Source organism: Elgaria multicarinata, chromosome 3 (genome assembly GCF_023053635.1).
Source record: "Elgaria multicarinata webbii isolate HBS135686 ecotype San Diego chromosome 3, rElgMul1.1.pri, whole genome shotgun sequence".
NCBI lineage: Eukaryota > Metazoa > Chordata > Lepidosauria > Squamata > Anguidae > Elgaria > Elgaria multicarinata.
This window is the reverse complement of record NC_086173.1, coordinates 18,695,468-18,720,272: the sequence shown is the minus strand read 5'-3', so window position 1 is coordinate 18,720,272 and position 24,805 is coordinate 18,695,468. Positions and strand designations below refer to the sequence as shown.

The 24,805-nt window shown below is 45.1% G+C and overlaps 1 protein-coding gene across 1 annotated transcript; it reads right to left on the bottom strand.

Moving 5' to 3' along the window:
• On the bottom strand, positions 1 to 22,496 carry WAS (WASP actin nucleation promoting factor). The gene is made up of 12 exons (XM_063123084.1): positions 22,301 to 22,496; positions 16,802 to 16,942; positions 15,824 to 15,910; positions 13,776 to 13,872; positions 11,869 to 11,910; positions 11,264 to 11,314; positions 8,086 to 8,263; positions 6,248 to 6,290; positions 4,944 to 5,097; positions 2,957 to 3,339; positions 985 to 1,090; positions 1 to 605 (listed from the first exon to the last, which is right to left on the bottom strand). Exons 1-12 carry the CDS (start codon positions 22,412 to 22,414, stop codon positions 553 to 555), a joined length of 1,449 nt encoding a protein of 482 aa, XP_062979154.1. The 5' UTR covers positions 22,415 to 22,496; the 3' UTR covers positions 1 to 552.
• Positions 22,497 to 24,805: the final 2,309 nt, after the last annotated feature.

The following is a 24,805-nucleotide window of genomic DNA, read 5'->3' as shown; positions in this document are numbered from 1 at the left end:
TGTGAGTTAACAATGCACAGGTTATTTTATAAGAAAGAGTTCTGGTTTACATTCCTATCATCTTCATACCTGCAAGTTGGCCTCAAAAGGGGAACCACTTAAAAACAACAACAACACATGATTAGATGGCTAAGGGAAAGAAAGGATGATGAAGGGGTTGGGCGAAAGATGATATGGCTGTTAAAAAGTTAGAGCAGGAGATTATAAGAGGCATTGTCAAAACTGAGGGTTTGGAAGAGGTAGGATTACAGCCTCGCATTCTAAAACTGTCAAAGGCATCCAGATGCACAGGTGAGCGACAAGAATGAGGATTACGCTTAGGCCTAAGTGATGCTGGAGAGGAGGGATGGGAAAATAATGAACCTCTGCTGCCTTTACTAAAGCAGAGTTACCCCTGCATCTGTTGGAATCCAGACACAACTTGTGTGTGCAGAACCGGGGGTGGGGGGCAGGCAACGACAAGAGAATAACAGCCCGATTAAATGCCCACAGCAATTCAGATGGCAACAGGTTGATAGAAGGCTCAGGCTTTGTGCCAGTATTCTTCTGGACTCAGTCATCCCACTCATCATCCTCATCCTCATCTCCATTGTCTTCATCTTCGTCTGTGGGTTAAGGAGAACAGGGCAACAATGTAGGAGGAGACAAGGCCGGATGACATTTCAAGAGAGCACCTGCACCTTAGTTTGCAAGGGGGCTGCATTCCCTGTACAATCAACCCCCACCGCCCTCAACTGTGATTTCAACCTGCCCTACTAGTCCCTTTGTCTCCACCTGCCCAACACTAGACAGAGGATCAGGGCGGGCCTCAAGATTTCACCCCGTGCAAAATGGGACCGTGTTTGTCTCAGATCTTTGCTTGGTTCTTGCACTTCCAGATAAGTGCAAAAGCTCTGAACTTTTGAGAGCACAAGAAAAAGTCATTTGAGAGCATGCAAGCCTCAAGGTGAGATGTAGTATACAGAAGTGAGCAACAAAACTCACCTGAGGAGTGGATGACCTTGCTCCTCTTCTGCATCACATGCATAAGAGCCCCTACCAGGCCTTCAGAGCTCTGAGCAAGTGGTGGCAAATCCAAGGCGTCAGGCGTCTGAAATGCATAGGGAGGCTGTTATAAAAGGTGTAATTTTGGCTTCCAATGCTGAGGGACCCTAGGGCCCTGAGTAAGTTAACCTTTCAACCACGTGAAGCAGTTTTTACTCACCCCACTCCTCCTCAAAATGTAAGTACAGCAAGTTGGCACAACACAGTGGGCAGAGGCAAAATCTTAGACCAAGTTCTCGTGAACATGGTGAACTTGTGCCTAGGCTACACTGCTTCAAACTGCAGGGGGTCATCCAACTGAATGCTATTCCAGACATTAACATTCCTTCAATATAGATATCAGAGAGGGTCTAGCTAGCTTTCCCCCAACAGCCTAGTTTTCTATCTGTAGAAGACTTTTCCCTCCCCTTGCCACGCCACGAAGGAGTATTCCATGATGTGAGCAGCCCCACCCCTGACACACACACCTGCAATTGAAGTGATACGGGCCTAATGGGAACTAGGCCTTTATTCAGCCTTCCCTAGCCTGGTGGCTTCCGGATGTGCTGGCATGCGGTTGCAGAAGGATGCCTTAGTCAAATGAGAGCTCAACAATGAGAACCCACAGGGTAGGCATTGTCGGGCACCTGCTTGGGACCTCGGTACTTGAGGGAGCGCCTCTCCCTATATCTGCCTGCCCGAGACTTGAGATCTGTTGGAGGAGCCCTTCTCCGCGTCCCGCCAACGTGAGACGTACGCCATGGTGGGACATGGGAGAAGGCTTTCTCTGTTGTGGCACCCCAGCTGTGGAATGCCCTCCCCTTGGAGGCCTGACTGGTGCCCGGCGCTGGTTTCATTTCAGCGCCAAGTGAAGATATGGCTTTTTGACAACGACTTTGATGGCTAAATTCACTGCGCCTGCACATAGTTTTAATAATTGTTTTAATTGATTTTTTACTGTTTTAAAATTCTATACTGGCTTTAGCTTGGTTAATGGTTTGGTTTTAGCTGTGTATATTTATTGTTTTATATTGTTTGCATGGTTTTATCTGTATGCCGCCCTGAGATCCTAGCGATAGAGGGTGGGATACAAATGATTTAATAAATAAAATACATAAATAAACCCCCAAAGCCCCCTAGACTTGCTCCTCTTCCTCCTCCCCACTGCAAACTGGGTGTTCCCCTGCCTCTCACTCTGGCCCAGGCAATGGTGGTGGTGAGAAGGAAGAGCAGGAGACTCCTCGGCCTACTTGCTCACTGGCTCTTTGCCCGTCAAGCAAGCAAGCGGGAGCAATGGTGTGGAAGAGGAACAGCAGTTGATGACAATGGTGGTGAATCCCTGAAGGAGGAGCCCCATTGAGGGGGTCTTGTTCAAGGGCCCTCAAAACCTGGAGCCACACTGAGAACACACAGTTGTGGCATCATATTTCTTTCATTTAATATCTCCTTCCTCAATTGTTGTACATTGCTAAATCCTTGCTATCACACACACACACACACACACACACACACACACACTGAATTACATAAAGAATTACCTCCAGTGAGCCAAGGCCACAGAGGGAAATAAAGCCAGATTGACCAGATGAGAGGGTAGGGGGAGAATCCCTTCCTGGTTGCATTTTATTTATTTATTTTTATTATTGCATTTATATCCTGCCTTTTTTCCTCCAAGGAACCCAAGGCGGCCTACATAATCCTCTTCCTCCTCCATTTTATCCTCACAACAACAACCCTGTGAGATAGGTTGGACTGAAAGTCTGTGACTGGCCCAAAGTCACCCAGTGGGTTTCCATGGTCGAGTGGGGACTAGAACCCGGATCTCCTGGCCCCTGGTCCAACACTTTAGCCACTACACCACACTGGAATTTATGAAAACCAGCCACTCACACGAAGCATCAGCCATCCACCAAGCCTCCTCAATGTGCCTTACCTTGTTGAGTTGCACTCCTTGGCGTATCTGATCCAGTAATGCGCCACGCCCCATGGAAGGAGGGGCAACAGGCTGCACCACCGCCGGAGGCCCTCCAGTGGGGAGAGGGAGAGGGGGACAAGGTGCAGAACCCATGGGGGGAGGTGGGGGAGGTGGGGGAGGTGGGGGAGGGGGTGGGGGGACTGGCCCAGATGGGGGCGGTGGAGGACGATTTGCCCCAAATCGAGAGCTGGAATGCCCCTGAGAGAACTGGGGAGGGGAGGGGATGGGTCCTCTGTTTACGATGGGAGGGGCACCTGGAATTGGGGGGCCTGGGACAGGTGGTAGAGGGCCGCTTCGGGGGCCTGAGCGATTCGGAGGTGGGGGTGGGGGATGACTCGGACCTGAAAAGAGAAAAGTAAGAACATTCAAATCCCCGAGGTCAGCTTTAAAGTATCACAATCTGTATATATTAGCACTTTGGGGAAAAAAAGATTTTGATATATCTTTCTTTTTGTGTGGATGACACTTCAGTGAGTAAAACCCAACAAAGAGTCTTGTCCTTTGTCTTCTAAAAGATTTGCAAATTTGTTGTGGCATACTTTTTCATTGGGGAGAGTCCACTTCATCAGATGTTTTCCTTGGTTGAATATAGACCAGAAAGTGGGAAAGAAAACGGCCATGATGCGAAAAACAGTCTGTGACCCTGCTATATAAAGCTTAAATATATATACAGTGAAAATTCACAACAACCCTTGTCCAACTTGGCAACCTTCAAAGGTGTTATGGGAGTTGAGGTCCAACATATTTGGAGGGTGGCAGGTTGGGAAAGGCTGCTCTATAGGACCATGGGTTCCCCAGCCCTGCATAAAGCACCCCAAAAGCTTGGAGATGAGGTTATGGAAAAACACTTTGCACATGGTCAGAGGCACTCTGGTTGCAGATGGTCCTGATCTAGGGTCTGGAAATATAATTCCAGTCTATCCCTGACACAACTGAAGAGCTTCCAGAGGGAGGGATCCTATCGCTATCAATCTCCTTAACCAATTTTCTGCTGTAAAAAACCACGGAAGAAGCAGCAGGAAGGTTAGGAGTGGATGATGATGTCATCTGGGACCCCCCACCCCCCTAAATGTTCATGAAGGAGACAGTACAACAGTGCAATAAAACCCTCATCTGGAAGTACCCTAAGGGCACAATCCTATGCACGTTAAGACAGAAAAATGTCTACAACACCCAGCATGCCCCAATCAGCGTAGCTGGCTGGGGCATGCTGGGTGTTGTAGGACTTTTTTGTGTCTAAACGTGCATAGGGTTGTGCCCTAAGAAGCAATCTGCCATTCAAAGCTGACAGTGCTAGGTGGACCTCACTACCACAAGATGTGATGGCCACCAATTTGGATGGCTTTAAAGGGGAGATGGATAAATTCCTGGAGGAGAAGGCTTTCAATGGCTACTAGCCCTGATGGCTAAGTGCAACCTCCAATATCAAAGGCAGTAAGTCTGTATATACTAGTCGCTGGGGAACATGGGTGGGAGGGTGCTGTTGCACTGTGTTCTACTTGTGGGGTCCTGGTCAACAGCTGGTTGACCACTGTGTGAACAGAGTGCTGGACTAGATGGACCCTTGGTCTGATCCAGCAGGGCTCTCCTTATGTTCTTATGAGCATAGGTCTGACTCTGTATTAAGTGAAATTGTATATACGCACAAATTGAGGAGAACGCTCCATGCATCTGATAAAGTGGACTCCATTACTCCACAAAATTTATCCCACCATAAATCAACTAGTCTTTAAAGTGTCACAAGAGTCTTTGTTGTTTTTGCTGCTGCAGCTTTTCCTCTGGAAGTTATTAGATTCAAACTCAACAAAAAATCCACATGCCTTTTAATAGTTGGTGCAATTCTAGCTAGGGACCAGGGTCTGGAGTCTTCAACTGATCCAACCTAAGGAGACAACGGGCCAAAGACACCTGAGGTTAGAGAGCCCCTCCCGTTCCAGCAGCTCACCCTGTCGTCTCAGCTCTTCCTTCACAGCCTCCAGCCCTCCTTGTCCTTCAATGAAATCATAGATAATCTTTGAAGTCTCAACATCCGTCAGTTGATCCTCACTGATTCCCGCCTGGGAGAAGAAGGTCTTCAAATCAGGGTCTAAGTTATTAACCTGGAAAAGAAACAAAGGCCCTGTTCAGCCAACACAGCTAAGCAAACAGTTAGTGAGCGTGTTTAAACTGTGGTTATGTAGCCACCATGGTTAAGAATGGTTCACAAGACATACTAAGCCATAATGCTAAACCACCGTGGTTTAGTGTATCGTCTTTAGCACAGCCATGCCGTTATTAAGGGCTATGGGATCACTGCAGCTAAAAAATAATAATAACATGCGTTTTGTGCCACAGTAATCCACACTAAGCAGCACAGATGTTCTACAGATTAAGCACAGTTGTTTTGACCTGCTTACTTTGCTAGCCACATGGAAAGGAACAAGTAGTAATATAGAGTTTTAAAGACCACTTAATGTCCCATGCAAGGTCCTACTAGCTACTGAAGGAAAAACTTGATGTTATATTGAGATGTCTGCAACAAAACCCTGAGAGCCACTTCAGTTAAGAACCTGGTACCCTCCACATGTTTTCAACTACAACTCCCATAATCCCTGATCATTGGTCATGCTGGTTGGGTTTTAAGAGAGTTGTAGTCCAAAATATTTGGAGGACACCAGGTTACCCATCCCTGTATTAAGGCAAGGCACCTCCAGGAGAGTGTGCATGTGCATTGGAGCAAAGACGAGGTGGGACTGATGGGAAATGTAGTCCAAACTATTTGGAGGGCATCAGGATGGGGAAGGATTCCTTAGACATTCAGCTGGTGCCCCACCACCCAGCTTTTGCCAAAGGAGTGATGGAGACCAGCCACACCAGCCAAAAGGCCAAAGAAAGTCAGGTGAAACACTTTGACTCCTGTAGATGCTTCCAGTCTAGACTTGCATCCTGGACTTCAATAACTAGGAGACTCCTGTTAAGCTGCAGACCAGCCTTGTTTTCTCTTTGCTTCTGCCTTGATCTGAACTTATTGCACAAGAACTGGATCCAACATCACCTTAAAACATGCAAACCCTGACAATGAGGGCCTCGTGACTTCCCCATCAGGCAGGCAGTAAACAGGTAGTTCACACATAAAGACAGAGTTTGGCTGGACTGCAGTAATTCGAAAGTCTAACCTCATCCCCATCAGAGACCTCACCCAACAGAGTCCCATCCCCACATTCAGCCTCTCTCTTTCAAGTTCACAAATGGACTACAATGGCTACGTACATCAAACCCACTGTTGGGATCCCATCCAATGTGCTGAATATGCCTGGAAGAAAAACACAAAACATCCAGTTATCAGTGAATCACAGTAATCGAAGTCAACTTGTTGTCGCCCCATCATGGTGCTGGCTTTGAACAGTACCAGCTGTAAGGTTTCAGAAGACTTTGAGATACCCTTGGAAGAGATGGGGAGAAGCTTTGAGGTTCCTGAGTGTTCCATGCAAAGTGGGAATGGTGCAGTGGGTTCTTCACTGGTTTTGAGGACCCAGCAAATGTACAACTTCATCATCTTGCGGAGCTAATAATGCAGGGGTGCAGAACCTCAGGCTTAGGGCCACATCCAGCATGCCAGAGGTCCCAATTTGGCCCTCCAGGGGTCCCCAGATGGCTGTACCCCTCTCCCCTGACCACTGATGACTGGGAGGATTCCCAGATTTTGTGCAGTTTCCCCCCCATTCTAAAAGACTGAAAGGCCTCACCTAAGTCTTAGTTCCCGGCACTTAGAGCTTTAATCTAAAATATGCAGGTATTTTGGGGTATCATGGCTCCACCCCATTTGCCTTTGGCCAAATCCCCTTTTGTTTTAGGCCCCACCCACCACTGAAATGCAGGGGCCCCAAGAGCTTCTCTGCAATGGAATTTAGCACCCTTGTCATAATGGATCTGAAGATGACCCAGATCCTGAGCCCCAGGATCCAGTCAGCTTTGACATTGAAACTGTAGGACTGGAACTGGCACCCATGAAAATCCTATCCCGTTTTAGCAACCCACAGGTTGTGTGACATCTTCACCAACCTGCCTTCCCAGACACTTTGCCTCTTCCTCTCCACATTCCCTTTACTGTACCCTATGACTTGTTTGCACCCTACTTCTGTTTCCTTATGATGCTGCACCTGTGAATGGGCTACCGAGAAGAAAACACGGCAGCACCCTGTAGTGAGGACAAGATGGCCGTCTGCCATTATAAACAACTCCTGTTCGAGATGGGCAACAGCTCCTCAACCCCTACCCCAGGCAAGAAATTACAGGGTCAGGCCAGCCCACTCAGCATGTAATTGAGTGGCCCTGCTCTAAAGCACAGCAGTTCTCAAACTGATTTAAAGAAAACGTCCATATCAGTAAGGAGCGACAGTATCAAAACCACCCCCCCCCCCCTCGGCTATCGTGGAGAGCCAAGAAAGTCTGATAAGGGAACATAAGAAAAATACATGCTGGGAGTCAGTGAATCCTCTCTATAATGTTGTTTGAAATTTTGGAGATGCTCTTCCCTTGAGCTTTATCACACCAGCGTTATACTGTGCAATCACTGCAAATTCTATGCAAAGTACTCTGAAATTTTCCAGTTTATAATCTGCTTTGACTGTGAAGTACTCCCATGCATCCTGCTTTAATTGTGCTATAAAGGCAAAAGAATCAACCTATTTTGTGACTACTTTTGGAGCAAATCATTTGTTGTTTTCCGAGTGGCCACTGGGGGCGCAGGAGCAGGATTTGATATGTTTAAAGAAAAATTAAACAAATGCTTACATCTGTGTAAGTTTTAAAGCTAAAGACATCAAAATTGGCACAGTAATAGATATTAAGGAGAGCTTTAAGCATACCACATTTGAATTGGATTGGGTCATCCGTTGATTTTTTATGATTTTTTACATTTCCCCCCTTAAACCCGTTTCCTGGTATGCAAAGGATCTTCGGAGCACTGCCGCCCAGGGGGTGATTTAGCCAACAACAACAACAGTGACAGCTTAGTGCTGTAGGGGATAATTCGAGGGAAACAGGTACGTGGGATGAAGCTACTATTCAGTTCCCTTGCGAGGTGTATAGCTTCTAGAGGCACTCACTTGAACCCACTCGGAGCTCCAATGTCAGCCTTCGAAATCTTCTTTTTCCCCTTCTTCTTATCCACTGTGGTAGGAACAGGGAGCCCACGGTAGCGAGAAAAAGTGATGTCTGGATTCTGGATGTCAACTGTAGGCAAAGGCAAAGCAGCCGGAGGGGAGCTTGGATGCATACTGGGCCCTTTGGGGAACATAACGTGCGTTAATGAGCCAAACACCAGTGAACATAACCCTCCCCACCCCAGCAATGCCTGCCATTTCATGTGTTCTTTGTGTTTCTTTGTCCCCTCTTTTTTCATGTTGAACTGTCTTGTTTGTTAATAAACTCATGTAAGCTGCTGTGGAAGAATTTACAGCTGAAGAGCAAGGTAAAAACATTTTTTAAATAAATAAGGTTGTGTGCCCCTTTTTCTCTTGCATAAAAGACACATCCTCCCCTTTAAACAAAACTGTGTGTGGTGATGGTGGGAGAACCTAAAAAGAGTCCCACAAGCAAAAAAGTCCCACCAGGATTCTAGCATTATATGAGGACAGTATATACTGTAGATTGCCAGATATTGGAACAAAAAGTGAAAGTATACAATCATGTATTCTTTCTTCTTGGTCATCACTAGAGAGGTCTTAAGGCCGGGCTCCGATGAAGCCCATGGATAATGGAGAAGATGCAGTCAGTAAACACTACAGCAGGTGATAAAGCACCATGGACAGGGGTTTATTATTTATTTATTTATTTATTACATTTTTATACCGCCCCATAGCCGAAGCTGTCTGGGCGGTTCATAGGGGTAGCACACTTCTTGGAATGACTTAGGCCTCATCTACGCCAAGCAGGATATTGCACTATGGAAGTGGTATGAAAGTGGTATAAAAAAGGCAGGCGCCACACCAAGCAGGATATAGCGGTATGAAAGTGGTATATGGTATGTGTTAATGGGCCCCAACAGTTGTCATTGCACTTCAATACCACTATAACGCAGTCGTGTGGCTCCTGCCTTTTATATATCACTTTCATACTACTTTCATAGTGCAATATCCTGCTTGGTGTAGATGAGGAACAGAATCATAGAATAGTAGAGTTGGAAGGGGCCTACAAGGCCATCAAGCCCAACCCTCTGCTCAATGCTTGATGATTACCTTTTTGCAGCTTGGAACCTACAGCTCCGAAATGTTACTAGAGGGTGAGAGTAATTTTGTCTATTATCTTTGCAAAATCATGGAAGACGGGTGAGGTGCCGGACGACTGGAGGAGGGCTAACGTTGTCCCTATCTTCAAAAAGGGCAAAAAGGAGGAACCTGGGAACTACAGACCAGTCAGTCTGACATCCATCCCTGGGAAAATTCTGGAGCAGATTATAAAGAAGTCAATCTGTAAACACCTTGAAATCAATGCAGTGATTACTAGAAGCCAACATGGATTTGTCAGGAACAAATCCTGTCAGACTAATTTGATCTCATTTTTTGATAGGATAACCTCCCTTGTGGACTGTGGGAATGCTGTGGACGTCCTATATCTTGACTTCAGCAAAGCTTTTGACAAAGTACCACATGACATTCTGATTAACAAACTAGCTAAAAGTGGGCTAGATTGAACAACTATTAGGTGGATCCACAGCTGGCTACAGAATCGGACTCAAAGAGTACTTATCAATGGAACCTTCTCAAACTGGGGAGAGGCAACGAGTGGGGTGCCGCAGGGCTCAGTCCTGGGCCCAGTGCTCTTCAACATTTTTATTAATGATTTGGACAAGGAGGTGCAGGGAACGCTGATCAAATTTGCAGATGACACAAAATTGGGTGGGATAGCTAATACCCTGGAAGACAGAAACAAACTTCAAAGTGATCTTGATAGGCTGGAGTGCAGGGCTGAAAACAAAAGAATGAAATTTAATAGGGATAAATGCCAAGTTCTACATTTAGGGAATAGAAACCAAATGCACAGTTACAAGATGGGGGACACTTGGCTCAGCAATACTACAAACGAGAAAGATCTTGGAATTGTTGTAGATCACAAGCTGAATATGAGCCAACAGTGCGATATGGCTGCAAGAAAGGCAAATGCTATTTTGGGCTGCATTAATAGAAGTATAGCTTCCAAATCACGTGAGGTACTGGTTCCTCTCTATTCGGCCCTGGTTAGGCCTCATCTAGAGTATTGCGTCCAGTTCTGGGCTCCACAATTCAAGAAGGACGCAGACAAGCTGGAGCGTGTTCAGAAGAGGGCAACCAGGATGATCAGGGGTCTGGAAACAAAGCCCTATGAAGAGAGACTGAAAGAACTGGGCATGTTTAGCCTGGAGAAGAGAAGATTGAGGGGAGACATGATAGCACTCTTCAAATACTTAAAAGGTTGTCACACACAGGAGGGCCAGGATCTCTTCTCGATCCTCCCAGACTGCAGGACATGGAATAACGGGCTCAAGTTAAAGGAAGCCAGATTCCGGCTGGACATCAGGAAAAACTTCCTGACTGTTAGAGCAGTGCGAGGGTGGAATCAGTTACCTAGGGAGGTTGTGGGCTCTCCCACACTAGAGGCATTCAAGAGGCAGCTGGACAACCATCTGTCAGGGATGCTTTAGGGTGGATTCCTGCATTGAGCAGGGGGTTGGACTTGATGGCCTTGTAGGCCCCTTCCAACTCTGCTATTCTATGATTCTATGAGAGTGGTGAAATTTCGCACTCTGTAATAAAAGGTCACTTGAGTGGTGTTAAATCTTGCTTGGGTGTTGTTGTTTTTTAAGCAGTTAAACAAGGTTTTATTGCTGTTGTGCAAAGAGATCTTTTGCTGTTTCTGTTTGGTATGTTCCTATTTTTAGTATTGTCCATCTTAGATTTTACAGTTATATTCTGTTTTCATGTTGAATTGGTTGCCCACCCTGTGGACTCTTGCAGTTGAAGGTAGGGGATATAAAATAATGAAAGAAAAAAACAAAGGAAGGAAATTTCTGAGGGCTCCGAGCAGTACCAGTCAAAAGTCATTGTGCCTGTCTTTTCCTCCTTAACAGATTTTTTTCCCCTAGTAACAAAAAGGACAGAAGTAGCAGAGGGTAAACACGGGACAGTTTCAAGTGAATGATGACGACATCTGGAACTCCAGTAACATTCCATAAATGAGGCCAGGTAATTGCACAATAAAAGCCTAATTTGAAGCACTGTATGCCACCCAAACCTGCAAGCTGCTTACCATTCAAGTCAACCCCAGACAATGGGGACCGCGGGAGAGTTGATCTTCTGTCTAACAGAGGCAAAGAGACCAGTGATTAGTGAGACTTCATCATCAATTCCCCTGTTAAAGCTCCTTCTAGAACTGGGGCTGCCGGGAACTTCTCCCAGCCAGCATTGCTGTCCATGGATTCTAGGATTCAGGTGTAGCAATGCTTCTTCTCCTTCTTCCAGCAATTGGGGTAAGCCCACAACCAGCATGGTGTACTCCTACACTCTTATGAGAAGGAAGGAAAGGAACCTCTCGTGCAAGCACTGAGTCATTACTGACTCTTGGAGGGACACCTGCTTTCACTGACGTTTTCTTGGCAGGCCTTATAGCGGGGTGGTTTGCCATTGCCTTCCCCAGCCATTATTACCTTTCCCCCAGCTAACTGGGTACTCATTTTACCGACCTCGGGAGGATGGAAGGCTGAGTCGACCTGAGCCAGCTGCCTGAAACCAGCTTCCGCTGGGATCGAACTCAGGCCGTGGGGAGAGTTTCAGCTGCAGAAACTGTTGCTTTACCGCTCTGTGCCACACGAGACCGTAGACAAAAGATGATGGGTTTAGAGGAGGGATACATACCTCCGTTGACTGGAGGTGGTGGTGGCGGCAGTTGTCTGTTATCTGTGAAAGAGGAAGAGGTGTATGAAGAAGGAGGGGAATAGGGTTCATTCATACCCTGCTTGTGTTGCTCCTTAAGGGATCTGTCTGGCCTCCATTGGAAACAGGTTACTGAACTAGATGCTCTTGTCCTGCACAGCTCTATGTTCGTTTGGGTTCTTTCTGCTGTAGGAGCCACTCGCTTTAGTGGTGAAAATAGGTTTAGGATGAGGTGCTGGAAAATATATACAGACCTCTTCACTCTCCTTCAGTTCTAAAAGTGTGGAATTTGGTACTGTGGAAAATTTGAATTCCTAAGCATTTCATTTTTAAAAAAAGTTTCTAGCAATCATTGTGGCAAAATGTTTGAAAACATGCATGTAATATCTGCTAAAGACAGGTTCAGGGACAGAGCTCCTGCAACTGCATGGTAGCATGTCCCTTCTCCACATCCTCCAGCTGTTCACATTAACCATACCCACACACACATTTTTCTCTTTCTCTCACCCAGAACTCCCTGTCTACTGTGTTGCTCCCCATCACCGAATCCCAAATTCTACAAAAAGTTATGGAGGAGGGTTGGAATAAAAACAAGAGACTTCAGTTGAGGAACTTTTTGTAAAATCAACTAAATTTACATTTGTTAAATGGGTTTGCTCAATTCAGTTTGTGCACAAGTTGGGCTACCTCGATGCATAAATGAGGATTTTGTGGCATAACGTAAGATCTGTTCAGAGCCCTGGCTGCAAGCCAGTCCAAGTGCCTGGGTGACCCCCAGCAAATGGCAGGCTTCTGAGACAATCCAAGCAGACTTTCCAGCTAAGCTTGCCTTATCCTGAAATGACATAAGCACCTACCCTATGTGTATTTTTTTATCATAGTACTTTTATCCCATCCTTTAGCCAAAACAGCTCTCAAGGTGGCTTACAAAAATATTTCTTAAGACAATCCCTGCCCACAGGCCTACAATCTAAAAAACATGACACAAAAGGAAAGGGGACTGGGAGGGAGGAGGAGAAAAAAGAAGAAGCAAATTCAGGCACTTGATCCTTAGCTGCAAAGTTCAGCAGCTGATTCCTTTCCGTCTGATGGCCTTAGCAGCGACAGTTGGTAGCAGTTTTAAAGTATTAACATTTTTAAAGTACAGAGGCCATGCAGTCAAACACAGAAACATGTGAAAAATCATCCCCACTAATTTTATGACTCTTTCCACAAATTGCTGTAGTATATTGTGATCAACTGTCATTACGTCTATTTATACAGAGCTGTATTGTGGCAGATCACTGTTCCAACTCACTCAGTATTGTCTGCCTGACAGCCGCTCTTCAAGGTTTCAGGGAGGCGTTTTTCCCACCTCTACCAGGAGAGACCTTCCGTGTGCTCTACCACAAATTACAGCCCTCTCCCTGAGAGGACTTGTATGCAGTGGAGGCTGGTGGCTCTGATGTCAGTGAGCTGGTGAATCTGCTCCAGGTTTCAGTCAGAACTTAAAGGACGTGTAAATTATGTTCTCATTTCTCTCCTTCCTGCATTTCTTTAAAACTCTGTAAACCCCCACAGGGGAAAAAGAAGCTGGTCTGGGAGGGGATTAACTTGGAAAAGAATAGTGGCTAATAGGGAATGAGTTAAGCACCCACACACACCCCTCTTATCAACTGTCAACTTCACTGCTTAAAAACATGGCCCTTCCCAAAACTGCTTTGCCTCAGAAAAAGCAGCCAGTTTTTCTGCCTTACATGCACATCGTTTGTAGTGTGTACTTTGCGAACGCAACACAGCGTTCTCCTTTCCACAGCCATCATTTGAAGGAGGCAGAATTTTTCCGAAAGGTATCGGGCACCAGGGGAGAGACGCAACCCCCTCCCTCCTTGCTTGAAACTCCCACGTACCCATCTTCTGATTCCTCTTCTGCATCTTCTCTTCCACCATTTGTTGAAAACTACGTGCCTCGCTCTCGTTGGCAAAGTTTAGCCCCACGTTGCACTCCTGCAACAGAGAGAGAGAGAGACTTACTAAAATGGGGTTTACTCAAAGGTAAGCATGCATGGGATTTTAGTATGACTTGGATGTAAATGCAATTGAAAGCAATGGGATTTACTCTTGAGTAAGGGAACTAGCAGATCTAAGGTAAGGAAAATTGATCCTTCACACTGGTGGACTTTCAGGAAAAGGGTTTAAGGGGGAAAATTAAAAACACTAAAAAATCAAGGGATAAACCGATCTGATTAAAACCGATCTGATTCATGCCAAGTTGATCTCTTTATCTTTAAAACTTATGCAGATGTAAGCATTTTGGTTACCTTGGAGCAAAGAAGGGGACCTGACCACCTTTACAAAAGAAATTAGTTAAAATGATTGTTCATCTGCCCACCCTTTGAAACCAGCGAAACAAACCTTCGCTCCTCCTCCCCTGTAAACCTTTCCCAAATGGTGGGGCGAGAGATTTCACTGGCATAGCAGCGCTTCAGGTGAAAAGATACATGAGCTGAAAGAGCGCAACAATGCACAGATGTGAAAGTGCCCGGTGCTCGACTCACTAAGGAAATGGAGGAGGAAAACGTAGATGAAAACCAGATAAAAAAAGAAGGTGTGATGGAGCTCACAGTAATCGTAGCAGTAAGTGCTCTGAAAAGCAGCCCCCAAAATGGGGGAAGATACTAATATCTCCCCTTTCCAGAGTAGCTATAGACTTGGGAAGTGCTGAAAAGGTGAAAGACACTGAGAAGTATCAGTTCAACACCTATTTTATTTATTTTTTCATTTATTCCATTTCTATACTGCCTAATAGCTGAAGTTCTCTGGCCACTTCAAAATGGCTCACTTAAAAGCAAGAGGATCACGTTGCCAAGGAGAAGATATTATCCCCCCTGCTCCTGCTTTTGATGCACTTATTCCTTTGTCTCACCCTCCATTTTCGCTGCTTCTAAATTGCGCCACTGAGTCCCTCCTTCCTTTAGTGTTATTTCTCCCCTGTTCTTTAGAAATTGCACTCAAATTAGCCTATATGCAGCCTCCTCTTATCAATTTCCTTGTATGTTACTTGCTCCCTTTCACAGCTGAATCAGACAAGGAAATTGGTCCACGTATCAGACAGCCATAAGATTACACTTGCGCAAGACCAAGAAAAATAATATTTTTAAAAACAATACAACACCAATTGCTCATTTTTGAGGGACTGAAAAAGAAAAATCCTGGGTAATGAATGACAGTCCTTCTGAAATGCCATTTTGGCACTAGTGAGATCGCGAAAAGAGAGTGGAACAAACTTTTTTGCAGCTCTTGCTGAGCAGCTCTGTAGTTAATTACTGCAATCCACAATGAAATTGGTCTCCTGGGTTTGGATGAGATGACAACCTACCAGGGGTGAAAATAATCCTGTAACAACCCATGGGTTCTCGGTGTGAAAACTAAGTGCTCTGGGTTTAGACGGCACAGCAAACAACCATGGCTGCCCATGATGGGTTGTTGTCTCATGCAAACCTAGTCTATATAACTCCAACTCTCTCACTGAGAGCTCCATCAGATGGGGGTGGGGGAATCACGGTTCGCTACCATTGCTTCTCTGCCCCCGCTTTTGTTGCTTAATACTTCCTCTTTCTCATGGAGAAGAAAGAGGAAGTAAACAACATTCACGTGGCCCATTCAGTGGCCCATTTTTATCGTGCTGCTTCTCCTGCACACAGCAGGAGATAGCGTCAAGTTCCATTGCTAAAAGTAAATCGGACTTACAGTGTCTTTTTTTGTCATGGGAAGAAGGCTAGAAGGGGCGGGAGACGTACAGGAGGCAGACGTCATTATGAATAGGACCCACAAAATCCATGAGTGCCCAGCAATGAGAGTGCATTAAAATGCTTGTCTGATGACGCTCTGAGTCCTTTACAGTTCAACCCAATGCATGCACACGCATATACCCACAAACACACACTCGAATACTCACATCTCCTGAAAAGGTGTGGAAATACGAGGTGGGAGCAAGGTAGACCAGCTGGCTGAGCAATTCCTGCTCCCAGATCATTTTCCTATCCTGTAAAGAAGGAAAAAAGTAAGCACATTGATTCACAATTTGCTTTTCCTACACATCCCCACATCTAGATATTTTTAATTCCAGATATAAAAGTTCAGGAGGCAAGGAAGTACAGTCAGGATTTGCACCTCAAGCAACATCTCCCTAAGTTTGGCCTAATTCTCAGGACCAAATTCTTCAGCCGAATTGGTTCTAAAAGGGGTGTGTGTGTGTGTGTTTCATGTTTTACTACAAAAAGTAACATGTATGAGGGGAGCGGAGCCTTCCTTCTCTCACCTTAACTCCCATACTCTGTCATTGCAGACATTTTTCTCCTGCCCCAGCTCTGGTACCAGAACTGAGCAGGTTGGGAGGAAAAGTGTTTCATGACAGAGCACTGAGGTAAGGGATAGGATTCACTTCCTCTCATCCACATGTACATTTTTATGTAATGCTACACACACATACACACACAGGACATGTGAATGGGGCAGACACAGGGCTGGACTAAGATGTTTTGCTGTCTGAGGCGAAGTAGTGAGTGTTGGTGTCCCTCTCAGTCAGGGTGCATCATACCCAAGGCCAGCCTAGATATTCTGGTATCTAAAGCAACACCCCCTCCACACAAAACTCTTCCTCTCTGGCACTGCCTTCAAACCTGTTTCAATCTATTCCTAGGAATTCCTATCCCATAAAACACTTCATTTTGTTTAAATCTGAGCAGCAGGAGTCTAGCAGAAAAGAGACCATTGACACTGTGAGACGGTTCTCAGTTCCCTGCATGAGATGGGATGAATATAGAATGAAAACTCATTCTAGTGAGTGAGCTATAGGCCCATAGCTGCCTCTGGTGAGAGTGGGATGCAGGGATGAGGGGCAGGGAGAGGTCATGACAGAACCAGGAGTTGGTACCTTAAGATCATAGAAGCGGATGAAGTATGAACGCCTGGGATTATCCTTCACAAAGCACAGGACCCCAGAGCCTTGCTTGGACCAATTTCTGCTGTCTTGAGGCAAAGCCAAGAAGAGCTGGGCCACAGCTGTGACCATGGACTATCAGGAAAGAACAAGCAGCAAGTTAATGATTTAGTTGGGGCAAGGATGCAATGTGAAAAGGGGGCAGCACATGATTTAGGCCCCAGCATCATGCTAGCTCTTGAGACTCCCTACAAACAATCATCAAACTGTTAGCCTTTCCCTCATCTTAATCCCCTATCTCTGCCTCACTGCTTCCAATAGCTTACATTTGCAGTCCATTCACCATGTCACTCGAGTCTTTTATATATTGATAATAAAAATAGTTCTGGATCATATACAATTGTTTCTCTAGTAATAATAATTAATTCTCTGTGTACTGTCTTCCAGAATCCCTGTATATATCAGCAAGACCACCATAAATGAAAATACGTGCCTTTTATCTTGCAGCCTTTCCAACAGAGGGGACTGCAAGTTTTAGTAATATGCACTAATTGTACTGGTGTTCGGTACCATCTATGCAGTGTTTTCAGAGAAATTTCTCAAATAGAGGCTGATACTGATATATATGGTCTATTGTTCCATAGTTTAATCCATCTAACTTCTTCTAATTCTCTTTCGAAATCTCCTTCCCACACTTTCCTCAAGCCCACCATTGTGCCCATCTGGGCATCCATTAAGATAGCATAAGTTAGAGATACTATTCCCTTCCCTCATTCTATGTACAGGAGTTGACAGAAATCCCAGTTAAATCTTACTTCAGCAGTGGTAATGGAAGAGTGTTGTCCATCACACCCAAGGGCAGCAGGCTAATTTAGGGGGTACAGGATAGACCCTATGGGAATGGTTGGGGGTCAAGAGGAATGCCTGGGAGGAGGGGGCTGCTGCTGCCCCCAATATCTGCTGTCTGAGGCAGTTGTCTCACGCTGCGTGATGGTAAGGCCGGCCCTGCTTTCTAAGAGAAAATTCAGGTGGTGAGCGCTGTCTGGATTGTAACCATAATGCAGCCACTGAGAAAAAAGAGGGAAGCATCTATGTGCTTTGGGGAACCTTAAAATTTACAGAAGTACAATTTAAAAAAAAACACTAAAAGGAAAAAACACAAAAGCTTAAAAAGGACTGAGCATACTCTGAAATCACTGAATGTAGAGTAACAGTTGGAAAAGAAAAACATATTCAGGGTAGGAGTGGAATGTCCTATTTGGAAGATGTGGTTGGCTGGAATAGGGACACTCTTTTTAGGAGGGAGGATACATTTGCAATTACTGTATTATTATACAATGCCAACAGTATACATGGAAAATGACACTTCCCTGCCCCAATGGGATGACAATCTAAATCAGCGGTTCTCAACCTGTGGGTCGGGACCCCTTTGGGGGTCGAATGACCCTTTCACAGGGGTCGCCTAAGACCATTGGAAAACACATATTTCCGATGGTCTTAGGAAACTGTATTGACTAAACTATGTCATGTATCATCTTTTGTATTATTAAAGCTATTGTTATGTATTATTTTCATTAGCAAATCATCCCATGACAATGGATCGTGTAGAGAAGAACGAAAATAATTTTATGGTTGGGGGTCACCACAACATGAGGAACTGTATTAAAGGGTTGCGGCATTAGGAAGGTTGAGAACCACTGATCTAAATGATGTATGCAGTCAGAAAGATGATTTGATATGAAGGCTGAAGCCTTTATATTTATTAATGAAATACATTTAAATTTACTAAAAAGATATACTGTATTATTGATTAATCAGGCACATTTTTTTTTTAAAAAAGTATGCCCTTCACACTTTACATGTTTATTTATTATTTCATTTCATTTCTATACCACCCAATAGCCAACGCTCTCTAGGCGGTTCCTTTTTACAGCAGGAAACACTGTCTTAGCCCAGCTGCCACATAAGTGACCTGCATCATCATCATCATCATCATCGGCTCTCCATACACTTGCGCCCCCATTCTCTCTATAAAGGATTATGATGTTATCTATGTGCAACCCAAGACATGTGATTACAGGCAACACAGCCTCCTTCACTGTCTGCCATGGGGGTCCAAGAAGAAGCAGCTGCTCAAAGCAGGCCGGGTGCCACACATTGCACCCTGACCCTGCTGGCAAGCCGGCTTATTTTCCTTAGTGCGGACATGAGCGCCCACATCGCCAGCACACGAATACGTCACTAAAAGGGGGGGTGGGGAGAAGAACCGCAATCACAGCAGGACATGGTCGATGTCATCTGAGTCCTTTGCATGCAATTCACCTCGACAGAAGCCTATAACGCTGATGTGATGGAGCTTTACCTCTAAAGTCAGGATCCATGCAGTGCAGACCTGAAGGCAGAAAGACTGAGAGGGAGGGGACAGGGGATCCCGTGGCTGAGGGAGGGGAGGGGGAGAAAGGCGCAGCAGGTTTCCGCTTCAGGCAATGACCTGCCTTGGGCTGGACCTGCATTCTTTTCTGGGTTCCCCCACCCTCTTGAGGAGCACTGAGACACTCGAGATGCCTGTCTGCCCACCTGCCCTTCTCCTCCACTGATTTATCCAGGGGCTCATCTACACCAAGCAGGATATTCCACTATGAAAGCAGTATATAAAAGGCAGGAGCCACACTACTGCTTTGTAGTGGTATTAAAGTGCACTGACAAGTGTTGGGGCCCACTGACACATACCATATACCTCTTTCCTACCGTGTTCATAGTGCTATGATATCCTGCTTGGTGTAGATGTGTCATGGGGCCCAACAGTTGTCAGTGCACTTCAGTACCACTATAAAGCAGTAGTGTAGATCCTGCAGTGCACTTCAATACCATAATAATAATAATAATAATAATAATAATAATAATAATAATAATAATAATAATTTATTGCATTTTTATACCACCCAATAGCCGAAGCTCCCTGGGCGGTTCACTAAAGCAGTAGTGTGGTCCTGCCTTTTATATACCGCTTTCATACCACTTTCATGGTGGAATATCCTGCTTGGTGTAGATGAGCCCCAGGATTCAAAGCTCAGTGGGGGCAGCTGTGAATAAAGAGGGTGAGACAAAACAGGAGACAAAAGGAGTGGACTCCATGAGGAGGCATCCCTGGCTCCCTCAGCTCTGCGCGGCTGGCAGCCATCCCTGCATCTCAACCTCACAGCCCCTCAACTTCTCTCCCACAGTGTGTGTGTGGGGGTGGGGGGAGAACCACGCTTTCCCCTCCTCCATTCCAATTGGAGCCTTTAAGGTGCACGTCCTAATGAAATGAGTTGTGCATGCCTATGGGCCGAAATATTTGTGTTGTGTGTACACTATTGCTCAAAAGGTTACTTTTACTCTCTCTTTCTCTCTCTCTCTCTCTCTCTCTTTCTCTTTCCCTTTCCTCCTCGTGTTTTACTGCTCTTCCCCCACTGTGGTGTTTGGGGATTTTTTTTACATTTTCAAATAAAGATGTGATGCTAAGGAAGTGTAAATCAGGAAGTGTTGCCCAGTCACAAATGCTAGGAAGTTCGCACTTTTGTGTCCGAAACAACAGACACGCTCAAATTTATTGCAACCTAGGGAGGGGTGATGGCATAACACCTGGGGAAGTGAAGCACCACCACAAAATAGTGGTTGCTTCTCCACAGCTATGGCAAAACAAAACAAAGAACTTACATCGGCTTGGATCTGAAGACTAGTTAGCATAAGGAAGTTCATGGAAGTAAAGTTTTCTGTCCCCTCCTCCTCACTGCAACCATCTGCACCCCAAAAAGTCTCTCCGGAGGGTCAGGGAGCCCTCCTGAACAACGTGGGATGGAGGGGATGGAGGAGGGGGCTGTTGGGAAAGGAGCCCCCCCCCAAGTTTCAATTTTGCCCCCCTGCACACCATCCTAAACCATTCTAAATTGTTCAGGAGGGGGGGCCCAAACCTCTGGAAGGCTTTTTGGAGGGCAGAGGGAGAGGGTGAGATGGGCAACATTCCTTCAGTGAACTTCCTTAAGGCGACAATCCTGGGCAGGATCTACACTACTGCTTTAAAATGGTTTAACAGTAGTGACAACTGTTGGGGCCCAGAACACACTCCACAGACAGTTTTCAAACCGTTTTCAAAGTAGATCATATACTGCTCTGTGTAGATCTGGCCCTAAACCCACATATTTGGGTGTAAGCCTTGTATTCAATCAGACTTCCTTCTGAGTAGATACATATAGTATAGTAGCATAAGTGATCTCAGGAACATGTTTTGTGTGTTATTTTTGGAATGAATTGATATTTTGGAATTAAGAAGGAACATTGGTTTAAAATAAAGGCATGCCTTGCCTCAGCTACATTACAAATTTAAACCAGTAAGTACCAAGTAAACTAGTAAGTCAGTGGCTGCATCACCTCAGCAATTTGGGGGCAAAAAAAAGATGGGGGAGACCGGGACACACACACATACACACACATAAAATAAACAGACTAAGAAGGTTTAAATGAGAATTCTCAACACTGTCTCAGAACTGCAGTTCCAAATGTTAGTTAGGAGGAAATCGCATCACTTGGGAGAAATTACATCAGCCCAATGTGGAATAACCCATACGATGTTACCAGGCAACTTGTAGGCTGTATATCTATTTTGTGACAGGATATTCCCCTCGTGTTCTGGCCCAGTATTTTTGAGCGGAATGAAAAGGGCCTGTTGGAAGCGTTAGTGGGGGTGGTTTTGACTTGCAGTCCCACCTCATGGTGGCTGTATGTCATCACTGTCAGAGCCATGACACTGGGGCTGGGGCCTTTTCAGGAAGTGGTTTTCTGTCCCCATTTCCTGCAGACAAAGCAGTATACAGAAACTGAACAGCGCTATATTCTCCCTGATACATCAAACTGTTTCCGAGTCAGATACCTCAAATTTCTAAAACATGAAAGATGGAGCAAGATTACACACACAGGAAGAAAACTTGGTTGGGATTAAGCAGCCTACAGGGCGAGTTGCCGTCTGTTTTGTTTTTTAACTAACCTGATCGTATTCTTCGCCTTTCTAAACTAGGCAAATGCCCCCTGTACATATGCAAGTATTTAGACTGATTAACACATTCAAATGACAAATGATTACTTGAACTGTTCCTAGGCCTGTACTGTATTATGCATCCCTGCATCACATTCCCAAGCTCCAATTCTCCAGGATCTCTCAGCATCTGAGTTACTACACCTATCTTAAGTCATCATCACCATTTTCTAATTTATCTTCAAAACAACCCTGGGAAGAGGGAGGTCAGGCTGATAGGGTTTCACCTAAAGCTGTCACCTGCTCTCTCGCATCCATACCAAACTAAATGCTTCTTCTCTACTGTATTGCTTGGTTTATCCAAATTTGACAATGGAATCCTAGCCCACAGCCACCAGTGACAAGCTTCTCCCTCTGCCCCACTCAGGGGAAGCTCTGGGGTCTGCCAAGGCCTTCCCTCCCCAGAATGATAACAGAATTACCATGCATTTCCTGCCCAAGAGTTCGAACACTTGCTGGTTCTCATGATCCTCAAGGAGACAGGAGGGCATGTTATCCAGCTGCCCTCGGGCTGCTGGCTTGGATCTCCGGCTCATTTTAGCCCTGTCGAGGCTCTCCACACTACGATCTCACCCAGAGCGAACTTCCGTGTTGCAAGGATATTGTTTTTGAACAGGAAGCTCAAAACCACCGGGCCATACAGAAGAGAGTTAGTTAGGTTCCCTGTCTTGATTAAAAAAAAAAAAAAGTCCCAGCAGCCTCCAGCCCTGAGCAAGTCTGAAGGACAGACACCAAGCGTGGATTAAGATGGATTTGTAGGATGGCCAAATATCCTACCTTACAGAGGGCAGTCCTCTATTTGAAGGGCTGTCTAAGTCCAGTCTAAAGATAAAGAACTACAAGAAACTATAAGAAAGGAGAGGAGGGGCTTTGAAGTTGCCTATCAAAAGTTAGCATCTGGTCAGTCTTATCCACTATGGTGAGATGTATTGCATTTCTGTTTAAATGATAGTAATTATTTTTTAATTTGCTTCTATACATATAAATTAGTATAAGCAATTCTCGCTGTTTTTCCTCCTTAAGGAACCCAAGGCAGCATATGTAATCCCCATCTCCATTTTAGCATCACAATCCTGTGAGGTAAATTGGGCTGAGAGTCTGTGACTGGCCCAAAGTCACCCATTGAGCTTCCATGACTGAGCGAGGACTAGAACCCAGGTCTCCTAACTCCCAGTCCAACATTCTAGCCACTATACCACTTTTTGTGCAACTCTGTGTCCCCTTTATTGACAATTTGTAACTCACCATTCTAAGATGAAGGAAGGCCACCACAAAAAGCTCTCCTTTGGGAAATCAGATTCAGCCCAGAGAAACTATTCTTTTGTCGTGAAAACTCTAGATTCTGCACACACAAAATAAATCCCCCAGCTTGTGAAAATATATGCAGATTTATTTCCTATAAACACAATGAGCGTGGCTTTTCTGACCCCAATATTATATTCCCCACCCCACCAGAACTTGGCAGTGGAGTGGTAGGATGAACAAGTGTGTAAGTGACAGTAAGTGAACATCCAGTCATGAAGAAAGGCCTTGTGGCTCTGTGGAGGGCCAAAGTTATGCTCTGCCAACACTGAAGTCCAGTACAGGGTTTTTAGATGTACCTTTTTCACCAGTGATATATATAAAAAAAAAATAGAAAAAGGTAGAACTTCTCAGGACATTGCACCAAGTTTCCAGATTAAGTGTCAAATTATTCAGAAAAGAACCCTGAAGGAAGGATTGATGGACAAAGCAGAAACAGGACAGGGATGATCATCAGAAGAGTGAACTAGCACTGAGGGATGCTGGTACCATTTCTCAACCATGAAAATGCAGAAGTGTTTCAATATCTGAACAAACATTTTAAACAATACGTATTGTTTATACCCGGAGATCGGCTGAGAATATTGTTCCCAAATGCTTATTTTTTCGAAGTAAAATGAATATGGGGGCAGAGGGTGAATTTGTGGGCAAGATACTTTACTCCCACATTTGCTAATTTTTCCCTGCAAATGCCCTGACTTCAGGGCTGTTTACCTTCGGTTGGGCGTACTTATGGTTTCAGAGCCCTGCTAGGGGAAGCAATTGTAAGGGAGAATCAGTGGATGAAGAAGGAATAAGCAACACCCCCCCACCCCCACTGATTGTCCCCTGCAATCCGGCATTTGCCTTACAAGGAAAACGTCTGGGTTGGGAAAGACTAATGATAACCCTGAAGTCTGCAGATAAGGGGGGGGGGGAGAGAAACACAAGGGGGGAGGGAAATCCCAAACCATCTCATAATAATTTGGTAATACAGAATGCTGTGGGGTGGGGGACAACAATCGAGTGCAAGGAGGAATAAAATGGAGTGGCTCGAAAGGAAGAGGCACATAAACATACAGAAAAGGATAGAAAGTACCGCCACATTGTGTGTATAGATCATTTTGTGCTTCAAATTGAGAAGTTATTTTAAGATGTCTCCACAAAAGGAACAGAGAACTGCCCATGGAAAGTGATGGAGGCATTCAAGATTCTAATGTAGCTGGGATTGGGGCAGCAATGTATACATCCCAGCCCACCCCAGAGAAAAGGCCCAATGTGGGGGTAGTCAAAACAGGTCAAAGAGCACTAAGTGTGCTCAGCCTACATGAGATGCCGACTGACTTGTGGGGTGGTGGAACAAAACCAGCAGGAGTGAGAATCGTAACAGAAACACTCCACACTGGAATAAGCTCGCTTGTCAATTTCTAATATAAATTGTGAAAGAGATAGCACAAAAATAATGTACTCTTACCCACACTTTTTTTTACAATGGATGTTTCAATGAACGTGTGTGTTAATGTATAAATGAGCAAATGTGTGCATATACAATAACTGCCATTTCTCAATTTTGCAAACCATTTTGTAAGACAGTATACCTGAAAACAAGTATTAAAGCCACTAAAAATAAATAACACCATAAGACA